Here is a 24566-nt window from a genome sequence, read left to right as displayed (position 1 = left end):
ATGTGCAATATGAACACATCAAATCAAATCAAATTTGGGGATTGCTGAAGTCCATCATTTGAAATGTTGTTCTTTTTTGCATCTTTAAAACTGTTGGTGGTGCATACTTTCTTAGTCTGAATGAATCAAATCAAATCAAATTAAATTAAAACATTCAAATCAAATTATATCCAATCAAAACAAATCAAATCAAATCACATCCAATCAAAACATATCAAATCATATCTAATCAAAATAAATGAAATCAAAAGGAAATCATATCCAATCAAACAAAACAAATCAAATCATATCCAATCAAGTCAAAAAAATTAACATCCAATCAAGAAAAATCAAATTAAATCAGATCAGATCAGATGAAATATCATATCAAATCAAACCAAACAAAACCAAATCATGAACATCTACCGTTACTCACTTTGTTCCATGTTGGTACCGCCTCCCATGCCACCTCCGATAGCAGGTCCCTGGGCCGATACACCTGGAGACAGAAGAAGGCAGTAATAACTATATAACAATTATACTTGCTTATAATGGCCCTAAAACTTACTTCAGCAGAAGTCTCCATATGCTCCACAGTGATGCACCGTAATAATCAAAGCCTTAGCAACGCAGCAGGTCCCTATTTACCTCACCTGTTATCATTTTATAAATCTAATCGGTTGTAGTGACTCTATCGCAAAATTGGACTCAATGATAATTAGACGAAGTGGACATTAGACCAATTATAGTGTAGACCAAATGGTAATTAGACCAAATGGGTTTAGTCCATGAAGTATCAGAATATCTGAAAACTAGACCAACCGCTTGTGATCCAAGCCAATATTAACCTGCTTGTACAGCTGGAGAGTAGAGAGGTGCAGGTGTAAATGAAATGTCAGGTGACCAATCCCCCAGGTCACATGACCAATATCCATGTCAGGTGACCATTTACTTACCTTTGCAGTCGCCTCCGTCCCATTCACATTCTGAATTATTGCAAGCTTTGTCACAGTAATTATCCTTGATCCATGATGATGGGCACCCCTCAGCACAATTTGGAACAGGCCAAGTCAAATACACCTAGTAAAACAATAGATTCAAAGTCAAATTCATATTCAATCATTTCTAACAGAAGAAATTTTTTAAAAATCATTTTATGAAGAAATTTGACAATGATTTTTACTAATGTGTTATTCACTACTGAAAATCCTTCCATCTGGGTCAAATTTGAATTAATTGTTATGCCTTGTCTGATTTGTATTCTCATGAGTTTTCTGATATTGTTTTCATATTATTGTTTGTACTTGTGAAATATGTAAAATAAAGTCAAATCAAATCAAATCAAATCAAATTTCATAAAGATTTGTCATAAAATCAAATGCACAAATTCTATGACAAATTTACGTTCAGTCAATCAGATTGAAGGAAGTTAGTAGCTTGTAGCTTTTATTGCAAATTTGTCATCATAACAAGTTTTATGAGATGGTGCCCTGATTTGCTAAGGAAACAATGTCAGAGAAAACCACTACAACCCTCATCACCATCACAATCATAATTACCACCACCACACTACCACTCCACCATCATCACCACCATCACCACCATCACCATAGCCAACACCACCACCATCATCACCACCACCACTATCACCAAAATCATCATCATCACAATCATAATTACCACCACCACACTACCGCTCCACCACCACTACCACCATCACCATAGCAAACACCACAACCATCATCGCAACAGCCACCATCACCATCACCAACATCATCACTAGATCATCATCACCATCACAATCATAATTACCAACAACACACTACCACTCCACCACCACTACCACCATCACCACCATCACCATAGCCAACACCACAACCATCATCACAACAGCCACCACCACCATCACCAACATCACCACCATCATCACCATCACAATCATAATTACCACCACCACTCACCACCACTACCACCAACACCACCATCACCATAGCCAACACCACCACCATCACCTACATCATCACCACCATCATCACCAGCACAATCATAATTACCACCACCACACTACCACTCAACCACCACTACCACCATCACCATAGCCAACACCATCATCACCACCACCATTATCACCAACATCATCATCACCACTACTACTATCACCACCACCACCATCATTAAACTATAACCCCCATTGCCCCCACCACTACCACCACAACTATAGCTACCAACATCTCCACCACCATCACCACAGCCACCACCAGAATCACCACCATTACCATAACCACCACCAAAACCACACCATCCATATCCCACCATTACCTTCTGCCCCGAAGCATGGGTGTAGAAATCATCCGGCCAGATATCCTTTCCAAACATCGTGTCGTCATTGAGGTAAATGAATTTCTTGGAGAGTCCTGGTATTCGATGCAGATGGGATTCAATGGCGGGAGAGCTGAAGGTTGGTAAGTGGGACTTGTTTACAAATATCTCCTGCACATAACAAAAAAAAACTATATGATCAGGGAATGTACTCACAATTTTTAGCATGCAATAGCATATCCAGCATCAACCATGACAAAGAAATGTATGGGCCCATGCACAAGCATAATACAGTTACTATTGCCCCCCAGACAATTGGGCCCATTAAAGGCTTTGTAGGATATGATGCTGGATACGCGCCTGCCCTGCCACATTTGTTTGTATTGAAAATTAGTGGATTTTCTTGATAATCTGTAGGAAAATATGGAAAATCCTTGCTTGGAATATAATCCACATACACAACACAAGATGCATTACTGTTTTACAAGGCATGTACTGCAAGTATTTAAAAGAGAAAATGAATTACTATGATTACATAGATTATCATAGATTATATGTACAATTGCACAAAAATTTGTCCTTCGCACACTAAAGGATTAAAATGTAAATACCAGTTGTGGTTGCGATCACAAAATAAGTTTGAACAGAATCAAATAACACGAACCGCAAATAGTTAAAATGTATAAATAAAAATTTGTGCTAAATGATTCTGGCAGAAAGTGTGAAATTGCTGAGAAATTGACAAAATGGTACTCCAGCGAGATGTTGGGTCTTTTTCCAAGCAATAATGATACACAGTTCCACAATTGCTTATCTGTGTTGGTGATTTTCATCCTCTGCCCTACGGGTCATGCTAAAAGGCAAGTTAACACCACCAATAATCCGCAGTTAATCTTAACCCTAAATAGACTGGGCTATTTCGACGCCTAAGAAGACGGGGGGGGGGCTGATTCAGCCCCCCCCTATGATCTCGGCCGTCGATCGCGCGATCGCAACGAAAATTGGCACACGAGTTACCCATGGCATTATCTACAAAACTATAACATCAAATTCTGCAAAAAATCTCATGTCTCATTAATTATGCTAATTTATGCGTAAAATCATAAGTTTGCTCTAATTAATAAAATAATGCCCCTGAAATGCTAATTTTTGTTTCACATACTCTAGATAGGCATCTGATCAAATTGATTTAAAAAAAAATTCAAAATCACTTTTATTTTCTTATGTATTCTATTGTTTTCTAAATTTCTTATGTATTTCATTGTTTTTCGACTTTTTGTTTTTTATTGTTTTTTCAATGGAAATTGTCGGGGACTTTATTTTGACCACAAAAAAGATAAAATAAATTTATTTTAAGCAGTAAAAGGAAAAATAATGATACATTTATGAATTTTGGTTAAGAACACTATTTGCATTGGATTTGTACACAAATTCACGTTTTTGAGTAATTTGGGGTCTGCATGCACTTACGAAATGTTGCGTAATTTTGGAACCGCGTACCCGGGGGTCACAATTTTGGTCTCAAAAGTTGCGCAAGACTTGAAAGTAAGAAGTCAGCGAGCGACGCGGTCAAAAAATTTTGCGCGGAGGATTTATCACGAAAAATGTCGAGGGGGGGCTGAATCAGCCCCCCCCAGTCTTTTTAGGGTTAAACCACTTTCTTTTCTCACGTTTTTGCAAAGAAAGCTAATCCCACCTATAATATGGAAAGATTTCGCCTTGCAAAATAGGAGGGTTAGTCAAGCAGTCGCGGTGCTAACAGTGAAATTTTGGGTTAAGAGTCGCAAGTGGGAAAAGAAACCAGCCACGCGAAAGAACGATCCTCCATGCATGCCCGAGGGGCGACGGGACCAGCTTTATACATGAATGGTACCATGGAAATACCCTAAGTGTGTTACATTCCCAATAACACATTTGCACCTGTGCATTATTTGCATTATATTCCTATATCCAGCAAGTGCACTATGGTACTTACATCATGAGAAACAAGAATCAACCTCGGATTGTCCAGGTTCAACCATGACGGTATCTGTCCGTTAGTGACAACATACACACGGCGTATCCAGGGTGCGTGTTTCTCCAATGAACGGAGCGAGTATCGCAATTCCTGTAATCCAAATAATAAAAGAAAACATTTATTTGAAACAGAATAAGAGCCCAAAACCTAATATTTAACAGATTTCAGACATAGAATTTACAACTACTTCTTCTTCTTCAATATTTATGAATTGGGAATAGGTATAACATTTACCGGTTTCAGAGAAATGATCATCAACCATGGAATTGTAAACTTTAGAAAAAGTCTTGTATTAAATCCTGTCTAAAACTTTGTTAACATTCATTTACCTGGATCATATTGTACGCTTTTCTCATATTCAATTGTTAAATAAGTGTATTGACCGTTTTTTTCCTTTTCAATGATTAATTCTTTGGAAAATGTGAATTTCATTGTCAAATCTGATTTAACCTCCTCTATTAGTAATTTCTTGTTGTACTTAATGAAAGTTCTTTAAATTTAGTTCCTATGCATTAGAAACCTAGTTCCAAGGATCTTTACAAAAATCTTGTCATCTTCATTACGAATATCAAATACTAGTATAATGTATACCATAATACAGTACACCATGAAAATGGTCTGAATTTTAATTTAGCATGATTATTTCATATGAAATTTTAAAAAATATCCTATGTAAAAATGGGCTGGTGAAGTGCAAAGGCATAATGCTGAACATAATGAATGGACCTGCCCACTGCTTAACTATACATCATTTCATTCTTACCTCATTATCTTCAAATCTATTTGGTGCAAAATCATCACCAGGTTTAGACTCCTCCTTAAAAAACAAAGAAAACAGAAAGAAAGAAATCATTATCAAAATAGAAATTCACTGCCTATTTCATGCATTTTGTATTATTACATTGAGCTTCAAAATAAAACGTGCATATAATCTCATTATTCATAGCTCAGCGTCTAGTGGGATTCGACCATTGACCAGCTTCATACAAAATGTTTGCTGATGTAATAGACTGTGGGATGGACAAGGAAAATGTCTCTAGTTTTTCATTTCCGTGGGGCGGCAAATACAACCACGGTTCTTGGACATGATAATATGTAAAATATTATGAGTGAATACATGCACAATGTTGCCATCGGTAAATTCTGCTCCTGACCTCAAAATTAAAATAATAATATGGAAAATCGTACCATTGATTCGACTGGAAATTCCGCCATTCACCCCGTGTGTTAAGGACTTCCGTGAACGCGCGCAAGCGTGCACAATGCATGTAACCTCGTTCGCGTTTTATTTTTTTTTATTCGCTGTACATGATATACGTTATAATACAGAATGTACGATGGCGGATAAGATGTCGTCGTCTTCGTCGTGTTTTGACAGCGAAAATGACGATTTATCACTAGCAAATATATGCTACATGCACGTCTTACCCAAGGAAAGAGGGCCAGTAAATTCCTTTCAAGTAAAGAGCTAGAACAAATTTAAGCCTATGCTGCATTTTTATTGATGTAGACTACCTGGGACTTCAGAATAAAAATAGCTATTCGTGCAGCAGAGAAGTTTGCGATTGACTTGCATGCAACCCGGCCCATCCCAGGGAGCAGTGGCTTAAGGGGGGGCAAGCTATCCCCCCTGGCGGAGTTCACCGGGAACTTAAAGGGGGGAAAAAAAGGTGGAGAATGAAAGGGGAAAAAAGAAAAGGGGGAGAATGAAAGGGAAAGGGGAAAAAGAGGAACTGGAAAAGGAAAGAAAGAAGAACAGATAGATTGTCATGAAAAGGTGATTTTATTTTTTTTAAATAAGCATGCAAAATCATAAACAAAATCTTGTTTACCGTGGCGTACAGACCAAGAAAAAAAAAGGAAAAGGAAAGAGAGAAGGGTGAAAAATATGTTATCTTCTTTAACATTTTGTCAAAATCTGAAATTGGATTTTTGTAATAAAAATGTATAATTTTTTGCTCACTCGCATTGTTTTTTTTTTTACCCGATACACCATATCGCCCCTCAAAATGTTGCCCCATGACGCCATTGCCTGCCCCCCCCCCCTTTTGAGAAGCAAAATACTAAAATTTGTAATGTAAATATGCCATTAAAACAAAGGTGTGCCCCCTCTTGAAATTGAAGACCCTTTTTTTCGTGTACGAAATATACTTCATTTGTGGGTGAAAACCTTTATTTTTATTTTTTTTTGCTTGTCAATTGGTTGAAAAACTTTTTTTTTTGGGGGGGGGGGGGCTGGTCGAAACTTTCCTCTGAAAAATTAGCCCCCTTTTGGAAAATTATGGATCTGCCCCTGATAAGACCGGAGATTTTTTTGCTCTTGCCCCTCCTGCATGGCCACCGACCCGTTACGCTCCTGCCCAGCCCGACCAGCATTGCAGCAAGATCCGAATGGATCAAACTAACGTTATAGATGTAACGCGTCACATCTTGCTCAGAGCTAGGTCAAACATCGTTCGTATCACCAGCATTCCAGCAATCAAGCTATCGAAGGTGAAAAAGATACAGCGGATGATTTTGAGATGGTGATCCTTGTTATAGCGATCTTTGTCCATGCCAAAATTGTTTCACTTTGTGCTTTTGCATTTCATTCTCTGCAAAAGTGAAGCGGTACAAGCTTTGATGATTTTTGTATAGGTCTAGATTTCTTAATTGAATCGATACATAATGTGACTCATGTCATGACTTACTTCACCGCCACATTTACAAGCCTATGAATAGAAGACGAAGTAAGTCATGAGTCACATTATTCATTGACTCAAATTAAGAAATCTAGATGTAGACCTATACAAAAATCATCAAAGTTTGCACCGCTTCACTTTTGCAGAGAGTGAAATGCAAGAGCACAAAGTGAAAACAAATTACCTTCGATCGCTTGATTGCTCAATGCTGGTGATATACGAACGATGTTTGACCTGGCTCTGGGCAAGATGTAAACGCGGTAGGCCTACATCGAACATCTATATTTATTTTGATCCATTCGGATCTTGCTGAAATGCTGGTCGGACGTCGGGCTGGTCTCCCGGGGCCGGGCTGCATGCAAGTCAATCGCAAACTTCTCTGCTGCAAGAATAGCTATTTTTATTCTGAAGTCCCAGGTAGTCTACATCAACGAATGCAGCAAAGGCTTGAATTTGTTCTAGCTCTTTATTTGAAAGGAATTTACTGGCCCTCTTTCCTTGGGTAAGACGTGCATGTAGCATATATTTGCTAGTGATAAATCGTCATTTTCGCTGTCAAAACACGACGAAGACGACGACATCTTATCCGCCATCGTACATTCTGTATTATAACGTATATCATGTACAGCTAATAAAAAAAATAAAACGCGAACGAGGTTACATGCATTGTGCACGCTTGCGCGCGTTCACGGAAGTCCTTAACACACGGGGTGAATGGCGGAATTTCCAGTCGAGTCAATGGTACGATTTTGCATATTATTATTTTAATTTTGAGGTCAGGAGCAAAATTTACTGATGGCAACATTGTGCATGTATTCACTCATAATATTTTACATATTATCATGTCCAAGAACCGTGGTTGTATTTGCCGCCCCACGGAAAGTCACAATTTTAGCGACCATCCCACAGTCTATAAGACTTGGTCTAACAGCCAACACCAAACTTGAAATAAACAAGATATTTCAATTTATGTGACATTTGACCTATGTCCCATCTGTCAGATGTCAAATTGTCCCAATGCTACTTGCAAGCAAACCTACAATCATCTTTGCCCATGGGGACTTAAAGCTTTCATCAAGCATCATGAGCCCACTGCAAATGGTTACTGCTTAAATTAACTCTGAGAAATGAAAGTGATTTTTCCATTACGATTCAAAAACGCTTTAATTTCTGTGTGTGAACATGCTTAAGAGTGGAAGAAAATGAAATGAAACTTACATGCTCCATATTCCAGGCAAGATAGGCCTTGTTGACTTTCAGACTACTGCTTGTGTTTGTCTTTTCTGCCTGTGGGGGAGACAGAAAAGAAATGTATTATTTTATGTAAGGACTCATGAGGGGGGGGGGCAATATGCCATTTGGTCTACATCTGCTTTGTAGGGAAGGGAAAGAGAAAAGTAATAAAGTATTACTCCTGTCATCCACATGACGTGGAAGAGGAACCCAAGATTTTTGTGTGGAGAAAGAGAGAGGAGGGGGGGGGGGGCAATATGTCATTTGGTCTACACACACTTGGTCTACTTTCCATTTGGTCTCATTAAACATGGTCTCATCCTAGTTTGTCTGCAACCAGTTTAACTAATTATCATTTAGTCTTACTGTCATTTAGCCGATATACATGTATCACTTGGTCTAATTTCCTGTTAGGCCATACCCATTTCATCTAATATCCACTTGGTTTAACATACCTTACTCTACATGTATATGGTTAGATTAATTTTTTATGAACTAAATTTTCATTTTAGAAAAAATATGGTAAACATATCGAGTGGAAATGATCATCTGGCATTAGACTAAATGAGTATTAGACCAAGTAGGGTTTAGACCAACTGTAGTGTAGACCAAATGACAATTAAACCAAACTGATAGTAGACCAACAGGGTTTAGTCCATGTAGTATATCTGAGAAGTACACCAACTGCTTGTAGACCAATTGCATATAACCCAGCTGAGTATGTATGTATGGTAGGGGGTCCTAAAGCTACGCACAGCTCATCGCGCATGCAGTTTTTAATGGCAAATGCGCACTTTGTGTGGAATTGACTACAGAGTCACGAACGATTCCTATTCAATTTTTTCTACAGAGGCTGCAGTAAATCTCTAAATGCAGCTAGAGAACACCCACAACTGTTTTGAATTTTTGAGCTATATATTCTTTAATTTCATATTATCCTATAATAGTATGAACATATTTTAGAAATTGAGGCACAGGAAATTCTATTTTTCTGCATGATAAATCGAGTGCGTAGCTTTAGGACCCCTTCTAACATCGGGCGGCGAATTCAAGAGGTGTTCGGAAAACACGGCGGGATTTTCGTATTAGTGAGTTTTGTGATACTTTGTTCTTGCTTAATGATCTTTAGAATATTTGCCACAAGTTAGCGACAGATAATTTGTTCAAATATTAAAATTGGCATAGTTTCTATCGTTTGTAAACAAAGTGCGTAGCTTTAGGTCCCCCCATCATACATGTACTTCATCAAGCCTAGTTAAAATCATGCTTTTGAGTATACAGTATGTTGGACAAGACCAAATCATCCAGTTCTTGACTACATCCTATAGCAACTCAACAGATACACTTCTTGGGCACCATTCTTCACAAGAATGCTTTGACAGTGGCCCTTACTAGTGCTGCCAAAGGAAGGAGGGCATGTGGATGCCAGCTCTTGGCATCCCTGACATACGGTCCATTGACATCATACGCTGATGAGGGAAACACATTTTGATCGACGTCAGATTCTAACATGCCCATTTAACGGAATCGATGAATTTGCACACAATAGAATAGAAAATACTAAAACAGGCTGAATGTTGGACATTAGTTACTCACGTCTGATATGAGGTCATTTATAACATCAGGGTCAGTAATAAAGACGATGGCAAGACCAGCTACATTCTCTAGCAGAACCTGCATCGGGAAGAAAAAATGATAAAAGGAATTAATGAGAATGATATTCTTCCTTTCACTCTCCTCCACCTCCCCCATTCTTTTCCCTTTCCCTCTTACTCTTACATATTTTCTTTACCAAATCCTTGTCATCATTTTTTTGTTCCTCTTTTGTTTTAGATCATTCTTTGTTTGGATTGTTAATCTTGTGCATGAACAACAGTACACTAATCACATCATGTATTGACCTATTCAAATTCAAATTCAATTCGGTTTTATTAAAAAATACTCATCAAAAAGTCCAAGGACTAACAATGTGAGTTTACATTTTTTAAAATACATAACAAAGAAATAAATAAATACATAACATGCAGTGACTATTAAAGAAGAAAAACATTATGTTTAAAATGCAAAAATAGTATAAAAAGAAATAGAATGAGGAGTTGCATGTAATAAGACAGATTTAATTTGTGTGTATATATAAACAAGTGGAATGCCTCTGGCCGTCTCACCTGCATCACGCGGTTCAATATAGCAGCAGTGCTGACTTTGAATACTACTCTAACTCGCACAAGATGTTCAGTGATACATGGTTACTCTTATGTCCACTTTTTATGAACTAGACCAATAAACTTACAAAGTTAGGATGGTAATTCAACAGATACACCCAATTCGGCCAAAGTTCATTGACCTTACATGACCTTTGACCTTGATCATGTGACCTGAAACTCGAACAGGATGTTCAGTGATACTTGATTACTCTTATGTACAAGTTTCATGAATCAGATCCATAAACTTTCAAAGTTAGGATGGTAATTCAACAGATACACCCAATTCGGCCAAAGTTCATTGACCTTTGACCTTGGTATGTGACCTGAACCGCGCACAGGATGTTCAGTGATACTTGACTACTCTAATGTCCAAGTTTAATGAACTAGACCAATAAACTTTCAAAGTTATGATGGTAATTCAACAGATACCCCCGATTCGGCCAAAGTTCATTGACCCTAAATGACCTTTGACCTTGATTAACCTTATGGCCAAGTTTTATTAACTAGGTCCATATACTTTCTAAGTTATGACGTCATTTCAAAAACTTAACCTCAGGTTAAGATTTGATGTTGACGCCGCCGCCGCCGCCGTCGGAAAAGCGGCGCCTATAGTCTCACTTTGCTTCGCAGGTGAGACAAAAAACAGGTGAGGAGCAAGAAAGGGGAGCAAGAATGGCAAGAGTGAGCATGTGAAAAGATGAGAATAGAGAGGGGGTGTAGCAAAAGATAAAGAGGGGAAAAAATAATAAAGGAGGAGAACAAGAAAGACCCACAAGTAAACAATAAATTGCAGATTACAAATATAAGAATGTGGAAAAAAAAATGACATGATGGCAATCATAATAGACGAGAGAGTGGGAAAGAGCAACAAGGAGATAGAGAGAGAGGAGGGAGAAAGACAGAAAGAGAGAAATAGAAAGGTCAGACATAGACAGAATCTGAAAGGACATCATATCTATTATCTAATCATAAGTTCAATAAGTAAACTAGATATACATAGAAAAAAGGTAAGCATCAATAATAATGAATACTAGTCAGACACCATATGAAATGGAGAAATACAAAAATATAACATTAATGATTTGCAATACTGATTCACAAAACAACAATAAAAGTCATGTACTCAGTAAAAAGAAGTTTCAAATGAAAGGTCACTGATGAAAAATAAACTGCAGCTCAGTATGGTGGCGCAAAAAAAAAATACAACTCTGCGATATGAGTGCTTTATTACACTGTCTTGGGTTGTTTTCAAGTAGAAACTTTCCCTTGTGTACAGAATGTATGTTTATTCTAAGTTAATAAAGATATCATTGCATGCATTGAGCTACAATGCAACTCTGCAGCAACAGAGCTGATTATCACTGTTTTGCTTTTTAAATAGAAACTTTCCCTTGTTTGTTTTTTCTTTGTTGTTGTACAGTGCTCACATTTTGTGCTTTTAAACCAAGGATATTAATCAATACAGAAATTAAGAAGACACTTCGCCTACCTCTCCAATTTTCTCCTGGTAGGTCTGGGCTATCCTATTCTTCACTTGTTCTTCTGTTGTATCTTTTTCCACACCCGTAACAAGTACTCTGTCTTTCAATGCAACACTTCCAGAAACCGTCCAATCGGAGGTCTATGAAAAATATGGAAAAGACATTTTTTGAAATATAATGCTGATGCCACTATTTTCATATCCAGCCAGACAAATCTGTTGGCCTTTAATAATGAAAGCAGAAGTAACATTTATGTAGGCGTAGCTTCCAGGGAATATAATTTTCTATCATTAGACAAACATTCTCAACCAGTCCTCTACAGTCCTATGTAAAAACTTGTACACAAAATATTTTTTGTGAAGCAATTTTTGAAAAACTTTACAGCAAATTGCGATAAGTTACCGGGTAAATGATTCCCTGGGCTTCAAAAAATTTCAATTATTTTCTTGTTTAATTACATAGTTTTATGACCCAGCTTTTGCTTTCAAAGACCTTCGAAGTCTTTTTTTTTCTTTTTGTTTTTAACCCTAAAAAGACTGGGGGGCTGATTCAGCCCCCCCCTCGACATTTTTCGCGATAAATCCGCTGCGCGAAATTTTTTGACCGCGTCGCTCGCTGACTTTTTACTTTCAAGTCTCGCGCAACTTTTGAGACCAAATTTGTGACCCCCAGGTACGCGGTTCCAAAATTACGCAACATTTCGTAAATGCATGCAGACCCAAAATTACTCAAAAAACGTGAATTTGTGTACAAATCCAATGCAAATAGTGTTCTTAGCCAATATTCGCAAATGCATCATTATTTTTCCTTTTACTGCTTAAAATCAATTAATTTTATCTTTTTTATGGTCAAAATAAAGTCCCCAACAATTTCCATTGAAAAAACAATAAAAAACAAAAAGTCGAAAAACAAAGAAATACATAAGAAATTTACAAAACAATAGAATACATAAGAAAATACATGTGATTTTGAAATTTTTTTAAAATAAATTTGATCAGATGCCTATCTAGAGTATGTGAAACAAAAATTAGCATTTCAGGGGCACTATTTTATTAATTAGAGCAAACTTATGATTTTATGCATAAATTAGCATAATTAATGAGACATGAGATTTTTTGCAGAATTTGATGTTATAGTTTTGTAGATAATGCCATGGGTAACGCGTGTGCCAATTTTTGTCGCGATCGCGCGATCAACAGCCGAGATCATAAGGGGGGCTGAATCAGCCCCCCCCCAGTCTTCTTAGGCGTCGAAATAGCCCAGTCTATTTAGGGTTAAGGGGCACTTTTTTTGCTTTCCATGGCTGTTTAGGGCATTTTTTATATTTTTCCCTGCCTGCCCCGTACTTGGTGAGAACTATGCATTTAATAAAGAATTGATTTAAAACTGCCAAAGTTAAGCTCAGTCTAAATATTATGATCGACCATATAGCTCTATATCAATTTACTATTTACCTAGACATTTAACATACAACACCAGGGGCCTGTTTCATAAAGGACTTGCAACTGTTGTAGCTTTGCCATAATGGCAACTGCCATGGTAATACGGCAACCAATCAAGGTTACCATGGTAGTTGCCATAATGGCAAAGTTACAACAGTTGCAAGTCCTTTATGAAACGTGCCCCAGCTCTAGTCTTTTTTAATACTTACAATGTATCCTTTCGATAATGTGTAGTTCTTGTTATTCAGTGTAATAGATTGTATTGCTTTCATCACTGCTTCAACTGGAAAAAAAAAGAAGCAGATTAAACATTCAAGACATGTAGGTAGACAACACACAGCATAATGAAACATTGTTTTAAGAAAACTTTGATTCTGTATCCAAAGAAATAGTCACACGCACCACGAACCGTCCTCTCTGTGCACTTCGATGCGAAAGTTAGTTTTGCAGAGAACGCATTAAAAAAAGGTTTTTTAAAACCAGCAATAAGTGCACCTACAAGGAGAGCAAAATATTTACCGGTGTCTTTGTTCGATAGTTCAGGTTCCAGAGTTTCATCCCGTATCTTTACATTTTCTTGAAGTGAATTATTTACGCGACAGTGGGCATCATAACAGAGAGGACGGTTCGTGGTGAAATCGCGAGGCGCGATAGCGCACTGTATCTGCACAGAGAGGACGGTTCGTGATGCGTGCGACGAAATATAATGTTAGCGAAGGCTTCAGAGACCTTTGATTTTGTGCCATGAAAATCTGGGAAGTCATGATTTCACTGACAAATTTTCTCTAAGCCAATCGGATGCAAGGATTTCAGAAGCTTGTAACATTGGTCAATGGAAATCACCAGCTATTTGTTACATGAAATGTTCAAAAGATCCGTGCCGGCCGCACAGAAACGTTGTTGTTAGCCTAACAGAGCGCTAACAGTAAGCCCATTCACATTTTTCAGATTGAGAGGTCAAAACACTTACTGGTATTCCAATGTGTACATGTAAGTAATGTATTATTGTAACAATAGGCATCGCTGCTACATTACCGGCTGTATCAGGTCCTCTTTTAGCGCATCGTTAGCGCTAACAAGGTTTCTGTGTTGTCAGTACTGGGCCCTGTCTTACAAAGAGTTACGATTGATCCAATCAATCATAACTCTATGGAAATCCATCAGTGTCACAATTTTTCTACAGGAAATTTTCAAAATATCCTTTGTAAACATAGAACACGCCAAATTGGCAAGAAATCAATGAATTCATGGATATACATTCATATCTAGAATTTTTTTTTTCAAACGAACATGCATTTTATATGTTGACTTTGCTGGCTTTCCACAGTAGCGATTGATTGGATCCATCACAACTCTTTGTGAGACGGGGCCATGATCTTGTGCATATGACTTCAATCACAGACGAAAAGAAACAAAAAAAAATAAGATAGCAGGATTAACAAATTATATCATTATGGCCAGGGTCCTGTAACACAAAGGTTGGCGATTAATCATATGCTTGATTTTTACGATTGATTGCAAGTCAATGCAATCAAATGTAGAAAAAAGTTCTACGAAAAAGCTATGTGTTACAGGCCCCAGGGCTTAAAATTAATCCAAGGTTACCCAGATCTTGTATGGCCTGTTGACTTATAGCCTCAGTGCCCTTTTTGCTAGCCTTGGATACATTTGTGCCCTTATTGAAAATTTTTCCCAATTTGTGCTGTATTACAAAAATGCGCCATTTTGAAAAGTGGCCGTGCCCAAAACCAAGGGCCCGAATACGATTATGACGAAGTCGATGACAATTCAGAACTTACCTTCTTCTCGTTTTGAGAACTGAAGCATTGTATTTGTTTTTCCACCTTCTTTTGTGAGGTTTGAAATCTTGTTGACCTTACGTAACGACTGTTCTATAGAACTGAGTTGACTTATTGTAAGTGACTTATCCAAAAATGGGCTTGTCATTATGGCTGAACTGGCTATACAGTCTTTTAACCTGCACTGGAAAGAACTGATGAGAAAAAGAGAGAGAGAGTGAACAAACAAAATATAAAGTAAGTTCTATTGAGAGGCCTATACACACACAATCATTTTGAAACATAAAGGCCTGAATTCACAAAGGTGGTTTTGAAAACCCACGGTTGAGTCCATGGTTTATGCAGATTTCCTGTATAAATAACGCTTAATTTAGCGCGTATCGGGCTCGTGTACAAAACATGTTTAATGCTGATGCGCGCATTTGTCACAGTGTGCCAAACTGCCTCCTGTTACCATGGTTAGATACGCATTTCATTCATGAGTCCACTGTTTTTATTCATGAGTCCACTCATCATGATAATTCCCAACTACTACCTTCCTCATTATCTTCATCACCACCATCATTATCATCATCCTTATAACCATAGCCTTCATCATCATCAAAATCATCATCATTACCATTATCATCGTCACCGTCACCATCATCACATAATTTAAATTGTTGTCATCATCACCATCATTGCTATCATTACCCTCGTCAGCATCATTACCACCACCATAATCTTCATCTCCATCATCATCATCATAACCTTCATCATCATCAGCATCATCATTATCATCATCATCATTATCATCAACACCATCATCATCATCATCATCATCACCTTCATCATCACCATCATCATTATCATCAACACCATCATCATTATCATCAACACCATCATCATCATTATCATCATCGCCTTCATCATCACCATCATCATCATCAACACCATCATCATTATCATCATCATCATCATTATCATCAACACCATCATCATCATCATCAACACCATCATCATTATCATCAACACCATCATCATTATCATCACCATCATTATCATCAACACCATCATCATCATTATCATCATCATCATCCTCATCATCATCATCACCTTCATCATCATCATCATTATCATCATCATCATTATCATCATCATCATCAACACCATCATCATCATCATCACCTTCATCATCATCACCTTCATCATCATCATCACCTTCATCATCATCAGCATCATCATTATTATCATCATCATTATCATCAACACCATCATCATCATCATCATCATCATCATCAACATCATCATCATCATCAATTGACACACTCACCTTGTGCTATTTTTTATTTCATCAGGGGTTGTGGCAGTACTCGATTCAATTTCTTTCTTTAGTAGCTCCAGGTCTTTTAAAAGCTTTGGATCCGAGCCATTCACCCATGTATACACTGCATCAATGGGTATCGGAAGACACATCCTATGCAATGAAAACAAATAAATGAGAATTATTGCTTTTTTTTATTCAAATTTCAAATTCAAATTCAACTTTATTTCCACAGTTACAAACATACATATGTAGATATATATATACAAATTATTTACATCAAAAAATTATTACACATGTGGAGGGGTCAAATAAAGCACAACTGTTTTTATAAATTGGCGCTATACTGAAAGCAATAAATGATATTAATATGTGTGATATGAACAATAACAATATATAACAGTGTATTAGCTCATTTCATTCCTTCTTACTTTCTTCAAGTCATAGAATGCTCACAAGTCTTTTAAAAGTCTCATAATTTTTTTAATTAAACATTTCATGACAAGCTCTGTTTGAATTTTTCATGACCAGGGCTCCATAACACAAAGATTAGCGATCAATCGCTAAATGAACTGACCAATCAATATCAATGTTACACACGCATGAGGTTTAAAATACTGACCAGGGACCAATCAGTGCCGTTCTTTCATAGTTGCGATTCATCGCAAACCTTTGTGTTACGGAGCCGAGAATACATGAGCAAAATAGCTGTAATACCATTCAGGCAATAAAATTTAAATTTGTAATGAGTAGTGTACACTGTACATGTACTTGTAACCCATTTCTTATTGACTGACTTTGTTCAATCTGTTCTGATTTTTTTTTAATATCTAACTCCAATTTCATGGTTTATGAGCAAGAAATTGAAATAAAAATAAAATAAAAAATAATGTCATGTACATGCAAATGCAATACCGAGGGGGGGGTAGCATGTCACAAACGTGTACACAGAAATATTTTTCCCTCTCACCTGTTTTCAAATGCTGTGTTTGCAATGTTGTCATGGTAAATATTGAATAGCCTTGAGTATCTGTCTTGACTCCATTCAATTGCCACCTGTACACAAATAAAATAAAAGGATAAATTACACATTTACACACATTCATGTTCCAATTGCACTTCTCTTTCTTTCTTTCTCTCTATCTATCTCCCAACCCCCCACCTTCTCTCTCAAAATACATAAACGTGTGTGTAGCTGGTTGATCCAACCTGCCTCCCCCCCCCCCCCCCCCCCCCCCCCGATCTCAGTGGCCATTAACTGTATCATCCAAATTTGGGCAAACAAGGTACGCATGTCAAGAATGTAGATCTCATTCATTTTCCAATTAATGCATGAATACCATTTTTTCTTGAATTCTATCATTTCTCACTTTCTTGCTTAACTTAAAGTGATTGGTTAACATTGGTTTGACTTTTAAAAAATCTGAGCTAGAAGGTCACACTTGTCACCTGTGTCTGTGATATGTTACAAAAATGAAGCCCAGAAAAAATTGTGTTCGAAAATAATTATTTAGTGCTTCAAAAATTGAAATATAAAGTGACCGGAAACAGCATCTTAATTTCATCCCATACACTTATGTGTACTATTTAGGCGTCTATAAGACGCCTATTTACAAAATCAGGGTTTGCCTTGTAGTTTTAGCTTTTCATTCTCAATAATGGTTGTTTTCAGGGTTTATTAGTTCTAATACATGCACCTGTACACATGTTTCATATTGGTTTGAGAATTTTTTAAATCGGCTGCTGACAAAGTTAAACAATACCTTTAATATTACATTCTTCAATGTTTTATCCCACAATTCATAAAGGTGAATATTCAAATAAGTCCTTGAGTGGGGAGGACCTAATCCCCCCCCTGTTCTTCAGCACTACATTGTATTTGCACAAATTTAATTTCTTTAGTACACTCTACATACATGATTGTAATTGAGGGAAAAATCTGAATAATTGCACAGCTGGTAAACAAATATGTAAAGTCAACAGATATTGTGATCACGACACAGATTTACCATGTGCTATTTATTTGCCAAACATCTTTTCTTTCAATATTGCGCAAATAGTTTTGAAGACTAAGTACACATACAATAGTCTCCTATAATAGTCTCCAAAATGTCAAGTACATGTACCTGAAATCAATTAATCCTGTAAATATATGTTTGTAAAGGACAAGTCCACCCCAACAAAAACTTGATTTGAATAAAAAGAGAAAAATCCAACAGGCATAACAATGAAAATTTCATCAAAATCGGATGTAAAATAAGAAAGTTATGGCATTTTAAAGTTTTGCTTCATTTCACAAAAGTTATATGCACATCTCGGTCGGTATGCAAATGAGGAACTGATGACATCACTCACTCACTATTTCTTTTGTATTTTATTATATGAAATATGAAATATTTTTTATTTTCTTGTCATTGTCATGTGAAATGAAGTTTCATTCCTCCCTGAACACGTGGAATTCCATTATTTTAACATTTTGTGCTTCAGGCAAGGAGGTCCTAATCGTCAAATTCGTAAAAATTGAAATATTGTATAATTCAAAAAATAAAAAAAAAAATAGTGAGTGAGTGACATCATTGACTCTCTCATTTGGCTTTAACTGGCTCGTTCATATAACTACATGTATTTTGTTAAAAATAAAGCGAAACTTTGAAATGTCATAACTTTCTTATTTTACATCCGATTTTGATGAAATTTTCAGCATTGTGCTTGTCTGATTTTTCTCTATTGATTCAAATCAACATTTTTCAGAGGTGGACTTGACCTTTAACCAAGAGAGCTATGAACACAACTTTCATGAGTTTAAACTTAATCTGAATTTGAACATCAATTTGGCAATAATCATTCTGAAATATGATCTTTTAAGATCAATAAGAAATTGTTGTTGTTACTAACAATCTAAATGAAAAGTCTATTACTTTACAAACATCTCACCAAATTCATTAATGCCTGAATCTTTTGTTATCGAATAATGGCCATCATTATTACTTCATCTTAATCTGACTGAAAATGGCTCTCAGACTAAAAATGGGTAAATTTCGGTAAAATCAACTTTTAACTCAACAAATAATGATTTCAAAGTACTTTTTTTAGGGGAAAAACAAATTGCTTGCCCCCCAAAAAAACATACAGACACCAAAACCATAGAAAAGGACCACCAAATAAAGAAGTTGTGGCCAAAACTGTGATTTGGGGGGATTTTGGCGGCCATTTTGGATTTTGGCCCAGCAGGTTTTTTTTTCTCGGACCCAAAACAAAAAATACTGTTATTTCATGTTAAACATTGCAAGGAATAAAAAAAATGTGCCATATTAAAATAACCAAAAAAGTGTTTTTGACCCATGTATTTCAGAAGCTAAAATTCAGAAATTTTGAATTTGCCAGAGTCTGAAAGAGCAACTCTTTGGCTCTTACCACTGACAACATGCATGATTTTCTTTCAAACAATTTGACTATTTACAGGATGCTATGTCAGGAAAGCTTATCCAACATCATTATTTGAAAGTGTCAGTGCTAATACAAACGAAGAATGGGAAATTTCATTAAAGAAACGTTGTTTATGAGCTACTGTGTATTAGGCGAGAGTCATGTCAGAATTTTTCTGTTCCGGAATCCACATGTATTGTGCTGCTTGGAAACCGGCATCCCGATAAATGAATTCACGAAGAGGGAAGTAAAAAAGAAGTCAGATTATACAATATTGATTTCATCTTTAAACAAACATTCATTAAAAAAACAAGAAAAATCAAAGAACTTGCCAATGTTTATGTGGCCATCTTGTTCTCTTTGTTAGTAGCTAAGCTACAAGACGCATAAAGAGTATGCTGCCCTCGTAGCTTAGCTACTTACAAATAGAACAAGATGGCCACGTAAACATTGGCAAGTCTTTTCCCGTCTTCTCATGACATTTTTCTCGGTGGTCACCTGAAATGTAACAAAGATTCCTGGGTTATCATTGGCAAGACTGTACTCGCTAATTATGCTAAGATATTCAGAAGAAGAAAATGTTTAACAATTTGTTATACTTTATTACATTGTTTTATCGGGATACCGGAACCCGCACACATCGGACAGAGTCCGGTAATCCATCCATTCCGACCCAAGCCTACTGTAAATCAAATTATTCATGTCAAATGAAATTTATATTGAATTAAAGAGAAATTCCAGCTCTGGTAACGATCTACAAATGACTTTTTACAGAATCTAATATAATGATCACCCGAATGTCTGTTTGTATGAATAAAATATATGTGCCAAAGGATTCTGGAAGAAATTGTGGAATTGCTGAGAAATAAGCAAAATAAGCACGGATTCGGTCACTTCCGTCGAGTCTTTATTCCAGCAATAACAATACACTGTCCCACGTGTGCCTATGTGTGTTGGCGATCTTCAATGTGAACGTATTTCAGCTTAGATTTTATGATTTCACAAAGTTCAGTTTATGTAACTGTACCAGATCTAGATCCACGATGATAGAGTCATACTTAACCTTGGTTTTACACACTTTCTCAGGAACTTAGTGTTTTACTGCAACTACTATCATTTAGCTTTAAATCCATAGTCGTGGAAAACTTAAAGCAACTCCATGTAACACCACCCAGTGACTATAATAAAACTGTAGTGAATAAAGCTTACCTCTCCAAATTGAAATGCTGAGACAATGACAAGGACTATACCGCTAAAGATGAGGAGAACGCCGTAGCGATGAGAAAGGAATGTATACGTCTGCTTCTGTACTATTTTAAACATCTTGCTTCATAAGTTATTACGGTGCCTGGCATGAAAGAGAGAAAATGCAGTTATATTATGAATTCTTAATATGAATAGCAATAATTATCATCACCATTATGATCATCATCATAAGGAGGAGAGAGAGGAGGAGAAGAAGGAGAATAAGAGGAAGAGGATGAAGGAGAACAAGAAAAAGAAGATGAAGGAGAACAAGAATAAGAAGAGGAAAAAGAAGAAGAGGGAAAAGAAGAAGAGGAGAAAGAGAAAGAGTAATAGGTTAGTAGTAGTAGAAGTAGTAGTAGTAGTAGTAGTAGTAGTAGTAGTAGTAGTAGTAGTAGTAGTAGTAGTAGTAGTAGTAGTAGTAGTAGTAGTAGTAGTAGTAGTAGTAGTAGTAGTAGTAGTAGTAGTAGGAGTAGTAGTAGTAGAAGTAGTAGTAGTAGTAGTAGTAGAAGTAGTGGTGGTAGTGGTGGTGGTACATTGTAGTAGTAGTAGAATAATGCTAATGCAAGGTTCCTATACAGACAAACCTTGCACAGTGAACAGGGGCCATGGAAGCGGGGGGGGGGGGCCCTCTTTTTTCCAAAACAATGTACAAAAACGTAAAAATTACCATATCATTGTGATTTTCTGCATGGTTTGCCCCCCCCCCCCCCCCACTTTGAAAACCCCTGGTGAATGTCCTGTGACTGTCGATTTTCAAAAATGGTTGCTGACTTTTTGAAAATCTACAGTCACAGGAAATTGCTTAATAAGTAACAGTAGAAATGTTTGCTTGAAATCAGTCTAAGACCAAACAAACTATGAATTGACAGTATTAACATACTGGCCATTTTATTTCTGATTAAAAAATTGCTTTTGATGAGGTTTGACTGTAGAGAATATGAGCTGTATGATGGCGCTAATCAAATTCACAATAAACGCTATCCTTTTGATATTTGAGGAAATAAGAGAGCAAATAAAATCAATACCATCTGATCAGAAGAGTCATTGCGTTTACTCTTCATCATCAATGATGGAACATCTTTGGAAATGCATTCTTTAATAATTAAAAAAAAAGAGAAAAAAAAAAACAATGTATACACCTTGAGCATAACCAGCAGTTAGTTTGTAAACAAGCAGATCTATACCTAAATGTCCACACTTTCTGAATCAAAGACTCTAGAAATAAAAAGATGGGACAAATTTTGTGTAATGCTTTACATCGATATGCGGGTGAGATGGAACAAGTGTCTACCAGTAGTCTTTCCCTTATATCGTCTTTGGTTTCATGTGCCCTCTATTGATGAAAATGGCTGTCCACTAAATGCTACATGTTAAGGACCCTCCTTAACAAAAGAAAAAAATTAATAAATAGGTGAAAAAAGGGGCTTCATATCATGAAGTCTACTACAGCCACGTGCCAGCTTTGTAACAAGGACGATAAAGACGGAGATCATTTTGTTGGATCCTGTGCATATTTCTTATCTCACAGAGAGAACACCTTCTTACAAAACTGAAAAGAAGGCATATGCAAGATGAAATATCATGCCTATATGACCCCTTCAAGAACAACAATTATAGTAGAGACTAGAGTGGTACTCTAACAAAGCTTTCTTAATCTTCCTTCTTCAGTTTGCTGTCAACTTGTAACAGATACTCTCGTTATTTTTATCTAAAATTCATATGACATACTGGTAGATCTATGAATTGATTATGTATGGTTGGAACTACCCCTTATCGACCACCTAATCTTCTAAGCATCGTATCTGCAAAAATATTCATCAATTTTACCCAGTTTTCGTCTCATTTGCGCAGAAAATTGAGCAGATCAGATTCCCATGTTTCATTCGGAGACTCCGATTCAATCCGCGTATATATCGACGAATACGACGATTTTACATTTGCTCATTTGCACCCGTCTTTTGAAACCGACCACCCGCGATACACTAGTTTATGGCTGATTCTTGTCGCGGTGGCAAAATATTTTTACTCTTCCAAACAGTTCTATGATGTCAACATGCTAAATAATCGTCTCACTACTTCCACTGCGAGCTCCAGCACATGATTCGACGATTGACGACAGATATTTGTTCTAAAGCCGTTTCCTATCGGATTTCTTGGTTTTTTTCAGCGGGGTTCGGGTCTGGTCAATACAATTTTTACTTTTTATTGCTTCTTTTTTTCTTTTAAAACCGTTTCTATGGACACTGCGGCTACTCTCCCTCTTGTATCGTTTGTAATACGCAATAATTTTAACATGCGCAAGGTGGTCGGTTTCAAAAGAGTTGGTCGATATGTGGTAGTCTCACCATACATGTAATTCAAACTTCAAATGCAATGTAGGCCTACTGGATGGATGGACTACGTTATCTCCAACGAAAGTGGAGGAAGAACAAGAAGAAGGTGGTAAGTTTCATAGTATGTCATACTCATACTTGAATTCTTATAATTTATTGATAAAATCCATTTAGGACCTAGATCTATCTCATGTTGAAATTGTTGTGTTGTGCCTGTAATTTTCATTTGGACAGCGCATGCTATGAAGTATGAACCCATGGGTGTGTACTACGAGGAGACTTTTTAGAAATTTTAGACTCTATTTCATTTCGTTTAATGACATTGTTTAAATAATGACATAATGTCACTGTCACTGATTGATTTTAAAAATCATACTTTTTTTCTTTTATCTGTTTATTTTTCAATTTCTTTGAAAAAAATTAGGCCTACCAACTATTATTGCATTTCGACAATAAAAACCAAGAAACTTTAATAAAATTTCATTTGGTTCGGCAGGTTGAAGGAATGAGGGCACCTGAGCAATAATCACTTTGCTCTTTGGCTGGCCAATGTTTTTTTCTGGCGCGGCGTCTGGCGCTGGCGAGATCTGAGGCTGAGCTGTAGGCATTTTATGCATCAACAAAATATTATACGTGGGACTGTACAAAATACTTACGCGAAACAAGACCTCCCAAGCCAAGCTTTTGGCATACCATCACATAAGAAATAATTCTATTAACAATGTACTTCAAGATTTAATTAGTTGACAATTAAATAAACAAACGCTTAGAAATAAACTCACCACACTAGAAAATTTGAGGTTTAATCAATTGTCTCCGAAATTTTGGCACGGACACCACATAGCAAATCCAATGATGTGGAATACGTTGCCAATTTGCTATCCTTTGATGATGATAATATGAACTGGGGCCCGAATGCGTAGCAGAAAGAGTTGCAATCGATCGCAACTCAAAATATCATGTACAACTTGATTTTCAACCAATCAACAGCGCACATTTGGGACTTACGATTGATTTTTTGACTTGCGTTTAGATCTAAACGCAACTCTTTCTGCAACGGGCCCCAGGCCTAGTATAGCTGTGGATGAAGCCCATAGATGA

General features: G+C 36.8%; 1 protein-coding gene across 2 annotated transcripts in view; it reads right to left on the bottom strand.

Annotated features, from left to right (window-relative positions):
- The window catches only part of LOC121421584 (N-acetylglucosamine-1-phosphotransferase subunits alpha/beta-like), a 43161-nt gene extending 18804 nt beyond the window's left edge, over window positions 1-24357 (bottom strand). For both annotated transcript variants that reach the window (XM_041616336.1, XM_041616337.1), the window contains exons 1-14: window positions 24248-24357; window positions 21094-21232; window positions 17429-17514; window positions 16468-16611; window positions 15156-15349; window positions 13566-13639; window positions 11923-12054; window positions 9826-9903; window positions 8215-8283; window positions 5079-5132; window positions 4274-4405; window positions 2299-2469; window positions 936-1059; window positions 416-478 (exon numbers count right to left, since the gene is read on the bottom strand). In XM_041616336.1, coding sequence (XP_041472270.1) covers window positions 416-478; window positions 936-1059; window positions 2299-2469; window positions 4274-4405; window positions 5079-5132; window positions 8215-8283; window positions 9826-9903; window positions 11923-12054; window positions 13566-13639; window positions 15156-15349; window positions 16468-16611; window positions 17429-17514; window positions 21094-21207 — 1435 coding nt within the window. In that variant the 5' untranslated portion in view covers window positions 21208-21232; window positions 24248-24357. The remainder of the gene's footprint in view (window positions 1-415; window positions 479-935; window positions 1060-2298; window positions 2470-4273; window positions 4406-5078; window positions 5133-8214; window positions 8284-9825; window positions 9904-11922; window positions 12055-13565; window positions 13640-15155; window positions 15350-16467; window positions 16612-17428; window positions 17515-21093; window positions 21233-24247) is intronic.
- Between the last annotated feature and the right edge of the window lie 209 nt (window positions 24358-24566).

Source organism: Lytechinus variegatus, chromosome 9, assembly GCF_018143015.1.
Source record: "Lytechinus variegatus isolate NC3 chromosome 9, Lvar_3.0, whole genome shotgun sequence".
Lineage (NCBI taxonomy): Eukaryota > Metazoa > Echinodermata > Echinoidea > Temnopleuroida > Toxopneustidae > Lytechinus > Lytechinus variegatus.
The sequence above is the reverse complement of the archived record's forward strand: the minus strand, read 5'-3'. Positions and strand labels throughout refer to the sequence as shown.